This window comes from Salvelinus sp. IW2-2015, unplaced genomic scaffold (assembly GCF_002910315.2).
Source record: "Salvelinus sp. IW2-2015 unplaced genomic scaffold, ASM291031v2 Un_scaffold4099, whole genome shotgun sequence".
Taxonomy (NCBI): Eukaryota; Metazoa; Chordata; class Actinopteri; order Salmoniformes; family Salmonidae; genus Salvelinus; species Salvelinus sp. IW2-2015.
Window position 1 is genome coordinate 78954 of NW_019945371.1, and position 14137 is coordinate 93090.

Genomic DNA, 14137 nt, shown 5'->3' on the forward strand with positions numbered 1-14137 from the left:
TAACACACCAGTGCTGTATAGTAACACAGTTTTAACACAACACAAGCTGCCATAGTAACACAGTAACACACCAGTGCTGTATAGTAACACCAGTACACACAAGCTGCATAGTAACACAGTAACACACCAGTGGCTACACAGTAACACAGTAACACACCAGTGCTGCATAGTAACACAGTACCACAGCCAGTGCTGCATAGTAACACAGTAACACACCAGTGATGCATAGTAACACAGTAACACACCAGTGCTGCATAGTAACACAGTAACACACCAGTGCTGTCAGACAAACAGACAGTCATGAGTCTCACAGTCACCAAACAGTATTAACCACATATTAAACCACACGTTAAACCCGTTACCAAGGGTGACCCAGTTCTGTTAGTATACTGAAGAAATGTGCGGATTACAGAAGTTAAAACGCGAGTAAACCCCCCCAACCTCAAACCTCCGTCCCTCCAGTGCACAGGGGCACCGTATCAAAGTGGACCTTCCTCTCCTGGGGAGAACAGTGGAGGGGAGAGACAACAGACAGTCAGTCACCCCTGGAACGGACCGTGAAATGACGCTGGACACCGCAACACTGTTGTCCCGTTTACAATCTAGGGTCAACCCGGACCTGTTCGTCCCGTTTACATTCTAGGGTCAACCCGGACCTGTTCGTCCCGTTTACATTCTAGGGTCAACCCGGACCTGTTCGTCCCGTTTACATTCTAGGGTCAACCCGGACCTGTTCGTCCCGTTTAACATTCTAGGGTCAACCCCGGACCTGGTTCGTCCGGTTTACATTCTAGGGTCAACCCGACCTGTTCGTCCCGTTTACATTCTAGGGTCAACCCGGACCTGTTCGTCCCGTTTACATTCTAGGGTCAACCCGGACCTGTTCGTCCCGTTTACAATCTAGGGTCAACCCGGACCTGTTCGTCCCGTTTACATTCTAGGGTCAACCCGGACCTGTTCTGGCTATGATATTGTCCTTCCCTGTATGGTTCCAGCAACTATGGTGCATGTGTAACCAGGCCAGTACAGCTCGGCCTGGCTCGGTTTGACCCTACAGTGGGGATCGGGCATGACAGAATGTCAGTCACACTCCTGGGGTAAAACTGAGGCAATAGAAGTCAGGTGACAGGGTAAGGTTAGGAATACTGAGACAGGTCAATAGAGACAGGTGACAGGGTAAGGTGAGGATGTCAGTACAGGAAGAGGCGGTACCTCATCTTGGGTGCCTCTCTTCCAGGCCTCGGAGAAGATGGAGCTGACCTGGCTCTGAGAGCGGCTGTGGCCTGACAGGTTGTTCTCTGACACAGCAACACCACTATCACTACTGCAGTGGGTCGACTGGGACTCTGGAGGGAGGGAGGAAGAGAGAGAAAGAGATTGAAGAGAGAAAAGAGGGAGAGAGGGGGGAGGGAGGAGAGCGAGGAGATAGGAAGGAGAAAGAAAGTGAGAGGGCGGAGAGAGAAGAGTTATAGCTAGAACAAATGTTATTATTTATTTAAAAAATATTTTTTCCCCCAATTTCGTGATTACAATCTTGTCTCATCGCTTCAACTCCCCAACGGGCTGGGGAGAGGCGAAGGTCATGACCTGCCAAGCCGCACCAATGTGTCAGAGGAAACACCGTTCAACTGACTACCGGGGTCAGCCTGCAGGCGCCTGGGACCGCCACAAGGAGTCGCTAGAGCGCCCTATGGGACTCCCGGTCACGTCCGGTAATGACAGCCTGGGATTGAACCTCAGGCTGTAGTGACGCTGCAACACTGCAATGCAGTGCCTTGGGAGGCCCCACAACTATAAATCTTATAAATACTATACTATAAATACTATACTATAAATACTAAACTATAAATACTATACTATAAATACTATACGTGGGTAACTGCTGCAGGGTTGGGGTCTAATCAATTTCAATCTGTCATTATAGGAAGTTGCCTGAAATGACTGAATTGTACTTCCTGAAATGACTGAATTGAGATAAAAATAGACCTCAGCCCTGCTATACTGTAGCTGAGTGTGTGTTGTGGATGTGTGTCTGTCCACCACCCCTCACCAGGCAGGCTGGAGGAGCTGGATCCAGACTTGATAGAGGAGCTAGAGAGAGAGGACCAGTCGTAGGCTGCCTCAGTCCTCTTCATAGCCTCCTGGTAGTTCACATACAGGGTCTTCCCATACTGGAGACACAGAGATACATAGGTCAACAGAACATCAGGGGTGTATTCATTAGTCGGTCAACAGAGGGGTGTATTCATTAGTCGGTCAACAGAGGGGTGTATTCATTAGTCGGTCAACAGAGGGGTGTATTCACTAGTCGGTCAACAGAGGGGTGTATTCATTAGTCGGCCAACAGACATCAGGGGTGTATTCATTAGTCGGTCACATCAGGGGTGTATTCATTAGTCGGTCAACAGACATCAGGGGTGTATTCTTTAGTCGGTTTGCAACGTAGCAAAATGGTTTGCATCGGAAACTGTTTACTCCAAGCGCAAAACGTTCTGCAACGAAAACTAGAGTTTCTATTTAACAAATGCAGATAGGTCCCTCCCTGTTTTGTTCTGCTTGCTTGTTTGGTTGAAAGTGAATACAGCCCAGCTTTCTCAGATGTTCCCACAGCTTTCAGTCAGAGCCAAATACATCACGTTTGGACATTGAGGTATTCTGTCAAAGATGTTCTTTTTGAGAACCCAGACTATGGCTCTGCTTTCCATTACTCTCTCTCTCATTACGTTGTTGCTGAGGTAACGTAGCGTTACCTTGGCGATGCGTATCCCATTGATCCACTGGTGTAGAGTTCTGACATCATTACAACACAGGTACTTGATGTACTGGGATTTCTTCTGGATCTGAGGATGCTGGACAGACAGAGAGACAATGGGACATGTTAAAGTGGCTCAGTTGGTAGAGCATGGCGCTTGCAACGCCAGGGTTGTGGGTTCAATTCCCACGGGGGGACCAGGATGAATATGTATGAACTCTCCAATTTGTAAGTCGCTCTGGATAAGAGCGTCTGCTAAATGACTTAAATGTAAATGTTAAAGACCAAGCATCACAATAATAGCATGCTGGGATTTCTTCTGGATCTGAGGATGCTGGACAGACAGTAGGACATGTTAATGATGAATGACAGCATAGATACAGAACATGTAACGACGACGCATCACAACAATAACATGTTTGGATTTGTGTCTTTATTGGTCTATTATCTCTCGTGGACAGATTCTGCTGACCAAATTATGCAAGGTTTTAGTTCTGGGTTTACTGACATCTGGGCACGGTTTCCCGATAGCGATGGAATTTAGGCCTACAAGTTTATTTTTATTTTTACGATGCATCTTTCCTACAACGGCCGAAATATGTAACATGCGTTTCCCAAAACAACACGCAGAGGGAATGGTCGCTAAGTGCGTTGTTGGAGCATGTGGCGATGCAGATCGTACCGAAAGAAATGGAGCTCTGTCTCTTGGATCAAATATTTAGTTAACGTTATAATTATTTCACAACACTGACGACGGATCGGCTCCTCACGAGATATTACCACCGACGGATCGGCTCCTCACGAGATATTACCACCGACGGATCGGCTCCTCACGAGATATTACCACCGACGGATCGGCTCCTAACGAGATATTACCACCGACGGCTGCAAATGTTCAGGTGGCTTATTCTAACGTTTACTCAATAAAAATTCACAGATTCGGGAACATCGTGAAATATGTTGAGACAAATTACAGACAGTAGTCTACAAGCCAGCAGCATACCACTGCTGGCAGCTTCTGAAGCTAAGCAGGGTTAGTCCTGGATGGGAGACCAGATACTGCTAGTAGTGGTGTTGGAGGGCCAGTAGGAGGCACCCTTTCCTCTGGTCTACAGAAATATATCCCAATGCCCCAGGGCAGTGATTGGGGACATTACCCTGTGTAGGCTGCTGTCTTTCGGATGGGATGATAAACAGGTGTCCTGACTCTCTGTGGTCACTAAAGAGCCCATGGCACTTATCGTAGGGGTGTTAGCCCCGGTGTCCTGGCTAAATTCCCAATCTGGCCCTCATACCATCAAGAGCAACGTTAACGGTGGTTTTAGGAAACAGCTCGGAGATTTATCGAAGGGCCCAGGGTGGGGGGGGTTCCCCAAAATTTTCTTTGAAAGTTGAAGCTCATTTACTCTACAATGCTATTAGGAGAACAGCAAAAAATGACCCCAGCCAACATGGCTGCTGAAGGTTCATTCACCTCAGTCCATCTACAAACACACAGTCTATTAGTTACACAGTTGTATGAGAAATGCCTCCCACGGACACGTAGCATCAGGACTGTCCGTTCTAATGACCAACTCTTTACATAGATCTGTTGGCATAACTTTTAATGGACAACGTTATTTTGGAAACAGAAGATGCAGGAATGACGGAGTCCATCCAGATCATCTCCTGGACCCTGCTTAAAGCTGATTTTAGACAATGACTTATCAATGACCCAAGCCCAGCTCAGTTAATACCTACCATTGAGACAATGACTTATCAATGACCCAAGCCCAGCTCAGTTAATACCTACCATTGAGACAATGACTTATCAATGACCCAAGCCCAGCTCAGAAAATCCCTACCACTGTGTCGCTGAGTTGTCATAGTGCTGCTGCAAATGTACATTGTCCCAGGAGCGTTGGAAGTCATAATGTAAGTTACCTAATTTATGTCCCTATACCTCCCCTGAATGCCTCTGTTAATCCTACAGCTATTGTCTGCAGTAATCATGTGCCTATGAACCAGAGTTATACTCTTAGCACTGAGGACGGTGTACCCTAGTAGGAAGACCACTGTGCAGCTCACCCTGCACTATCAGCTAAAACATTATTACCACTGTCATTTCTACCACTGATAAGCCTCCCAGTAAAGCAAAAAATCTGGAAGATACAGATGATAGGCACAGCCACAATAACATATGTGTACACACACGTGTTGTAGATAAACTACATGACCAAAAGTATGTGGACACCTGCTCGTCAAACATTTCATTCCAAAATCATGGGCTTTAATATGGAGTTGGTCCCCCATTGCTGCTATAACAGCCTCCACTCTTCTGGGAAGGCGTTCTACTAGATGTTGGAACATTGCTGCTATCATTTAAGTCATTTACATTTAAAGTCATTAGGGCCTATAACAGCCTCCACTCTTCTGGAAGGTTTCCACTAGATGTTGGAACATTGCTGCTATAACAGCCTCCACTCTTTCTGGGAAGGCTTTCCACTAGATGTTGGAACATTGCTGCTATAAAGCCTCCACTCTTCTGGGAAGGCTTCAACTAGATGTTGGAACATTGCTGTATAACAGCCTCCACTCTTCTGGAAAGGTTTTCTACTAGATGTTGGAACATTGCTGCTATAACAGCCTCCACTCTTCTGGGAAGGCTTTCACTAGATGTTGGAACATTGCTGCTATAACAGCCTCCACTCTTCTGGAAGGCTTTCCACTAGATGTTGACATTGCTGCTATAACAGCCTCCACTCTTCTGGGAAGGCTTTCCACTAGATGTTGGAACATTGCTGCTATAACAGCCTCCACTCTTCTGGAAGGTTTTCCACTAGATGTTGGAACATTGCTGCTATAACAGCCTCCACTCTTCTGGGAAGGCTTTCCACTAGATGTTGGAACATTGCTGCTATAACAGCCTCCACTCTTCTGGGAAAGGCTTTCACTAGATGTTGGAACATTGCTGCTATAACAGCCTCCACTCTTCTGGGAAGGCTTTCCACTAGATGTTGGAACATTGCTGCTATAACAGCCTCCACTCTTCTGGGAAGGTTTTCCACTAGATGTTGGAACATTGCTGCAGGGGACTTGCTTCCATTCAGCCACAAGAGCATTAGTAAGGTCGGGGCACTGATGTTGGGCGATTAGTCTTTGGGCTCGCAGTCGGCATTCCAATTTATCCCAAAGGTCTTCGATGGGGTTGAGGTCAGGGCTCTGTGCAGGCCAATCAAGTTCTTCCACACCAATCTCGACAAACCATTTCTGTATGGATCTGGCTTTGTGCACTGGGGCATTGTCATGCTGAAACAGGAAAGGGTCTTGTCAGAAGTAAGGTGTCTGTAATAGAAACAGGCAGCACGTCTAAATCAATTTCATCCTGTGGAACATTCCGGCTGACGCTTGGCATTGCGCATGGTGATCTTAGGCTTGTGTGCGGCTTCTCGGCCATGGAAACTCATTTCATGAAGCTCCCAACGAACAGTTCTAGCTGTATTGAGGCTACAAAATCCTCAACAGTTGGATTACTGTTATATTCTCCTAAGAGAACAACAGCACCTTTAGGGACAGCTCTAACAACTATTTGAAACTCCTCAGGAGTGAATTGAACATTGTGTGTTCTCATGATCACCTTCCCTTTAAATGCACACCTGCAGAGTGGTGAGTCTTACTACTGACGACCTTCCCTTTAAATGCAGCTCTTAAAACTGCTACACCTGCAGAGTGGTTGTTGCCATATGATAACCAGATATCATTACCCCACTGATTTTTCCAAAAAGCTAGATTGGAAGAACAAGCACGAGTCTCTTGTAGAAAGTAAAAGTCTGCATTAAACCGTTTGCAATACAGAAAAATAGGTGTCATGATTGTCCTGTGAGAATCAGAATGGGTCAGACTGCCGGGGGATGACAGTAACCAGGCCTCCCTCTCTCACCCACAGAGCTGCTGGATGGTCGACAGTTCACACGCTGTTGTACGTTGCAGGAGAAGGAGACTTTCTTCTCCCCTCTAGCATTTAACCCAAGGAATGTTCTTTGTTAACAGGCTTTTCCCGCCGAAACTATAACACTGTCAAAAGTGGATACTGGAACAACAATTCTAACATAAGAATGTGGGGAATGGTCAGTGGGGAGCTATAGAAAACGAATGTCATGTTGGTTTTTATTTTGTGATGCCATTAAAAAAGGGTAAGGACAAAATACCTTAACTTGGAAAGTATATCCCCCTTATCTGTCATTGTTTCCATCCAATACGTTGTGCATATAATATAAAATAAATTAAGAAATTGTTTTTGTTAAGATAGGAATGTGATGAGGTATAAGAGAATCTATCTCCTATAAACTGTGTACAGTAAGTAGCCACGCCCCGAATGAGGTGAGAGAGCGTGTCAGACTGACGGACCAAACCCTACGGCCAGAGTGCATAAAAAGGCGTGGTAACAAATGTAACATTAGACCAGGAAAAGCTGCAATGCAGAGATGATTTCTCAGTAGGTTTATACACTGTGCCACTATATATATATATATATATATATATATATATTTTTTTTTTATATATATATATATATATTTTATATATATTTTTTTTAAATTATTATTATTTTTTATTAGAAAAGATTACCTGGGTTCGGACCTAGGTGTCCTCATAAGTAGTTACAGCCCTGACGCCCTGACTGAGATGAATTGGGCTGAAAGCCCAGAGATGTGAGTTGAGGCAATGCAGAGATGATTTCTCAGTAGGTTTATACACTGTGCCACTAGATGGCAGTGTGACGCTGTATGAGGATGTACTTCTCTCCTCTGAAAGGCAGACAAACACTTTTTGTGTTTGAATGACCGTTCCATTATGACATCAACACAAGCTTGCACGAAAATAATCCAAATAAGGTCATTCATTTAAAACGTCCAGTTGACGATCATTCAGGACAGGAGGGGCTCTGCCTGTTTTGTTTTGTTATTTTGGCATTAAAACGTGTCACATATCAGTTTGCAAACAATGTAAAAACATTTATATTTAGTTAATAAAGCCGCATACAAACATGGTCTCCATTTTGTTTTCTTGAGTAAAGCAGCTCCAAAATACAGGAGTTTCAGCCTAGCTCAGTGCTTTCTGGGGTGGTGGGGCAAGCCAGCAGAATATACAGAGCTTTGCGCCGTGATTGGCTCAGTGTTCTGTCACTCACGGGGACTTTTCGTCACTGCCAAGTGTAAGCGGAGAGCCTATCGGGTGCTGCCATAGATTTACATTAGAAGCCAATCCAAGGTCATTGGCCACAGATAAAATGATGTCAAATCACGTTATCTACAGTCGCTTTGATTGGACTGATCATGTCAACATCAAACTTTCACAATCTTAGCTAGCAGTCATCATGAATCAAGTTGACAATCTACTGGCAAATACTTTTTAATCCTTGTCATATGAAGATAAATAATGAAGAGAAATGATAGATAAAACGTATCGGTGCTCATCAGCCATTGGACATAAACATTACACAACAAGTTGGAAATCACAAATTCAACAATGGTGGTTTGGAAGGAATCAGTGACAGTGGCTGTCTGGTCCCAGATCTGGGATTAAGGGTTTCTTTCCCAAGTTATAAATGATAAACATTCAACATTGGCCATCCTGTCCATGAAGCATGCTTTGTGCCACGCTCATGCTTTGTGCCACGCTCATGCTTTGTGCCACTGCGAAAACTTGACTTCAGTGGGTTCAAGACAACTGGGAAGCTCCGACTGTGAAAATACGTTTTTGAACGGTCATTCAACTCGGAAAATGGCGCCCGACGGAGATGGAAGCATCACAACTAGCTCTTAGAAAAGAGATTTTGTTTTTATGTACTTGTTTTTACATTATTAGCTCAGGAAATGTTGTGTCATTACATACAGCCAGGAAGAACTATTGGATATTAGAGCGGCGGTAACTCACCAGAACTACCAGCATTACGACCAGGAATACGACTTCTCTGATCCTTTGTTCTCCCCAGAGCAACTGAACGTATTCCAGAGGCCGACCCAAAACGTCGCCGGCGGAGGAGAGGCACTCGAGGTGGCCTGCTGGTTCGACTTAGGAAGCGCGCACACCACCTACCGCTTCAGAGTGTATTACTCACTAATGTTCAGTCTTTGGATCTCAAAGTTGATGAACTTAGAGCAAGGATTTATTTCCAGAGAGACATCGGCGCCTGTAACATACTTTGTTTCAGGGAAACATGGCTCTCTCGGGATACTCTGTCGGAGTTAGTAAAGCCATCAGGATTCTGTAGACAGGAATAAATATCGCTCCAGGAAGCAGAAGGGCGGGGGTGTGTGTTTCATGATTAAGGAGTCATGGTGTAATTCTAGGAACATACAGGAAGTCATTTTGTTCACCCGACCTAGAATACCTCACAATTAAATGCCAACCGTATTACCTCCCAAGAGAATTCTCCTCCGTCATCGCCACGGCCGTTTACATCCCACCTCAAGCCGAAACCTCGACGGCCATCAAAGAACTTCACTGGACTTTGTGCAAACTAGACACCATATATCCTGAGGCTAAATTTATTGTAGCTGTGGATTTTAACAAAGCAAATATGAGAACAAGGCTCCCTAAATTCTATCAGCATATCGACTGTAGCACTCTCGTTGATAAAACACTGGACCACTGCTACTCTAACTTCCGCGATGCCTACAAGACCCTCCCTCGTCAGCCTTTCGGCAAATCTGACCACGACTACATTTTGCTCCTCCCTTCCTATAGRCAGAAACTCAAACAGGAAGTACCCGTGCTAAGGACTATTCAACGCTGGTCTGAACAATCGGAATCCACGCTTCACGATTGTTTTGATCACGCGGCCTGGATAAGTTCCGGGTAGCCTCAGAGAATAATATYGACGTATACACTGATGCGGTGACTGAGTTTATAAGGAAGTGTTTAGGCGATGTTTGTACCCACTGTGACAATTAAAACCAACCGTAACCAGAAACCGTGGATGGATGGCGGCATTCGCTCAAAACTGAAAGCGCTAACCACCACATTAAACCATGGAAACGTGACTGGGAATATTGCCTAATACAAACAGTGTAGTTATTCCCTCCGCTAGGCAATCAAACAAGCAAAATGTCAGTAGAGAGTCAAAGTAGAGTCGCAATTCAACGGCTCCGACACGAGACGTATGTGTCTACAGACAATCACGAACTACAAAGGGAAAACCAGTCATGTCGCAGACACTGACGTCTTGCTTCCGGACAAGCTAAACACCTTCTTCACCGTTTTGAGGATAACATGGTGCCACTGACGTGGCCCGCTACCAAGGACTGTGGGCTTTCTTTCTCCGTGACGTGAGTAAGACAGTTACGCGTGTTAACCCTCGCAAGGCTGCCGGTCCAGACGGCATCCCTAGCCGCATCCTCAGAGCATGCGCAGACCAGCTGGATGGTGTGTTTACGGACATATTCAATCTCTCCATATCCCAGTCTGCTGTCCCCACATGCTTCAAGATGGCCACCATTGTTTCTGTACCCAAGAARGCAAAGRTAACTGAGCTAAACGACTACCGCCCCGTAGCACTCACCTGTTATCATGAAGTGCTTTGAGAGACTAGTCAAGGATCATATCACCTCCACCTTACCTGCCACCGCAGACCCACTTACTAATCACATGTATGTGACCAATAACATTTGATTTGAATTGTAAATCTGCCTCCAGWTGTGTTGAAAGAGAATGACAGACTTCGATGACAAAATTTGCACCGCGAAAGACCTCCGCGCCACATTCCTGTTCAAGTGAGCACAGCACAACAAGGTGAGTCCAAAAAATGTCTTGTATGCTGCTGCATAAATGATGTAATATGCCAGGGAGATGTGTATACTGTAGCTCAGAAAGTAATACGTGTATGTTGTGTAGTAAGATGTTAGTAGCCCATGTGCCTCACTTTAATCATATGTTTCTTTAAAAGGCAGTAAATGAGGCTGAATGAACTGCTTCGCTGCCAGACAAGGCTCCACTGATAGCCAGGTGTAGAGGTAGTAAGGTGTTGGGTACTGCTGTTGGGGACTCTGCTGTGGGAACAGCTTTATGTAGGCCCTAACAGTTTGTGGGCACCGTTTGTCACCGTTATAGTGAAATGTATTGTTTAGTGTTGTGCTGTGGCTTTGCTGGCATGCAACCCANAGTGTTGTGCTGTGGCTTTGCTGGCATGCAACCCACTTGTTTGTTGGCTCACCAAAAGATTTAAATGCTAAAATCGTCACTGGATCCAACCTCGTCAATCCCTCTGCTCTACCCAGTTACTCCCATCAGGGATTACATGGAAACATTACCATCAACCCAGAATAGAACAACTTCTCTGTTTACTAGGTTACTTTCCTGAGGAAACGGAAGTGAAACATTTTGTTCATAATTGACATGGCTTTGGAGTCGGCCTCTATTATTTGAAAGAGTCCTGCCAACATAAATAATGTCCTTCTCCTTTCCCCCACTCTGTCCCAAACACCATCACTACAGGGAATCAGTGTTCCAAAACAACGAGGGAAACGGAAGCCCCAGTCTCCCCAGTCTCCCTCCACCTCTCCCCTCTTTAAAGCTCCTAGTCTGTTTTTTAAAATCTGGGACTGTGAAGTTTTGAAAGATGAGGCACGAAAGGAAACTAATAAAAATCTATTTTCCTCCCTTTCAGGAAGTGAAGTATCTGAGAAGGTATTTGGGAGCGAGCAGTGTCCCCACTATTCTCTTCAATAACAAAACCCAAAACCTGGCTAACATAACATGAAGACATTTATAATATAGTATATTCAAAGCACCAGCAATGCCTTGGGCAGTAGGCATGATTCCAGCTGGAGCTACAGCGAGTTTACAGGTGCTACTAACTAGCTACAGCGAGTTTACAGGGGTTAGGGGCGGCCCTCTGCGGGGTTAGGGACGGCCCTCTGCGGGGTTAGGGCCCAGGCCATTACTCTGTGGGGTTAGGCCAGGCATTACTCTGTGGGGTTAGGGCCAGGCATTACTTCTGTGGGGTTAGGGCCAGGCATTACTCTGTGGGGTTAGGGCCAGGCATTCTCTGTGGGGTTAGGGCCAGGCATTACTCTGTGGGGTTAGGGCCAGGCACTCTGTGGGGTTAGGGCCAGCACTCTGTGGGTTAGGGCCAGCACTCTGTGGGGTTGAGGGTGGTAGTTAATGTGGTACAAGCTGGGATTTTGTTCTCACCTTGAGGGCCAGGCAGTAGTCTGTGGGGGCCTTGTACTTGCTGCGGTAGTCCTGTCCGTAGTACACATTAACATGATCCAGCTGCAGGAAACACACCAGATCTCTGGAAGCCTGCCAGCCAGAGAGAAGGAAGGAGGAGTAGAAGAGGGAAGAAATAAAAGGATTTAGAGTTGACTGTCATGTGTTTCACTTCACTGCACCATCCACTGAGTGGTACTAGGGTTGTTGTGGTGACCACACTGGCAGTCATGACCGCAGTAAAATTCCACGTGACCTTGAGTCACAGTAATCTCCTAATGCCTGGTACTCAGGGCTCTATCGTCCCTCCATCAGGTCCCAATGACCTGGTACTCAGGGCTCTATCGTCCCTCCATCAGGTCCTAATGACCTGGTACTCAGGGTTCTATTGTCCCTCCATAGGGTCCTAATGACCTGGTACTCAGGGCTCTATCGTCCCTCCATCAGGTCCTAATGGCCTGGTACTCAGGGCTCTATCGTCCCTCCATCAGTTCCTAATGGTCTGGTACTCAGGGCTCTATCGTCCCTCCATCAGTTCCTAATGGTCTGGTACTCAGGGCTCTATTGTACTCAGGGGCGTACCTTGGCTGAGTACAGGTTAGTCAGTGTGTCCCAGACGTACCTTGGCTGAGTACAGGTTAGTCAGTGTGTTCCAGGGACGTACCTTGGCTGAGTACAGGTTAGTCAGTGTGTTACAGGGACATACCTTGGCTGAGTACAGGTTAGTCAGTGTGTTACAGGGACGTACCTTGGCTGAGTACAGGTTAGTCAGTGTGCCAGTGTGATCCAGGGACGTACCTTGGCTGAGTACAGGTTAGTGTGTTCCAGGGACGTACCTTGGCTTTTCCTTTAGGTACATAGTAGATCCCAGACGTACCTTGGCTTTTCCTTTAGGTACATAGTAGATCCCAGAGGCTCTGAGCAGGAAGTATCTCTTCTTCCAGCTCTTCTTCCCATCCTCCTTCAGCAGAGTACTCCCTCCATCTCAGGTACAGAGACGGAGCTGCCACAAAAACACTCCTGCAGAGGAGAACACACACCTCAGCATCACCACAGTAGATACTAACACACACCTTAGCATCACCACAGTAGATACTAACACACCCCTCAGCATCACCACAGTAGATACTAACACACCCTCAGCATCACCACAGTAGATACTAACACACACCTCAGCATCACCACAGTAGATACTACACACACCTCAGCATCACCACAGTAGATACTAACACACTCCTCAGCATCACCACAGTAGATACTAACACACCCTCAGCATCACCACAGTAGATACTAACACACTCCTCAGCATCACCACAGTAGATACTAACACACACCTCAGCATCACCACAGTAGATACTAACACACACCTCAGCATCACCAAGTAGACACTAACACACCCCTCAGCATCACCACAGTAGATACTAACACACCCCTCAGCATCACCACAAAGATACTAACACACACCTCAGCATCACCACAGTAGATACTAACACACACCTCAGCATCACCACAGTAGATACTAACACATACCTCAGCATCACACAAGTAGATACTAACACACCCCTCAGCATCACCACAGTAGATACTAACACACACCTCAGCATCACCACAGTAGATACTAACACATACCTCAGCATCACCACAGTAGATACTAACACACACCTCAGCATCACCACAGTAGATACTAACACACCCCTCAGCATCACCACAGTCGATACTAACACACACCTCAGCATCACCACAGTAGACACTAACACACCCCTCAGCATCACCACAGTAGATACTAACACACACTCAGCATCACCACAGTAGACACTAACACACCCCCAGCATCACCAACGTAGAAAACACACCTCAGCATCACCACAGTAGATACTAACACACACCTCAGCATCACCACAGTAGATACTAACACACACCTCAGCATCACCACAGTAGACACTAACACACCCCTCAGCATCACCACAGTAGATACTAACACACACCTCAGCATCACCACAGTAGATACTAACACACACCTCAGCATCACCACAGTAGACACTAACACACACCTCAGCATCACCACAGTAGACACTAACACACACCTCAGCATCACCACAGTAAGATACTAAAACACACCTCAGCATCACCACAGTAGATACTAACACACACCTCAGCATCACCACAGTAGACACTAACACACACCTCAGCATCACC

General features: G+C 46.1%; 1 protein-coding gene across 1 annotated transcript; it reads right to left on the reverse strand.

The window, feature by feature from the left end:
- Positions 1–436: 436 nt before the first annotated feature.
- LOC112076874 (ras-associated and pleckstrin homology domains-containing protein 1-like) lies at positions 437–12829 on the reverse strand (the record flags this gene model as incomplete). The annotated part of the gene is made up of 6 exons (XM_070441486.1): positions 437–499; positions 1213–1346; positions 2051–2171; positions 2751–2849; positions 11924–12034; positions 12778–12829. Coding segments are annotated over 6 exons (574 nt in total), but the record flags the coding sequence as incomplete, so codon positions are not given.
- Between the last annotated feature and the right edge of the window lie 1308 nt (positions 12830–14137).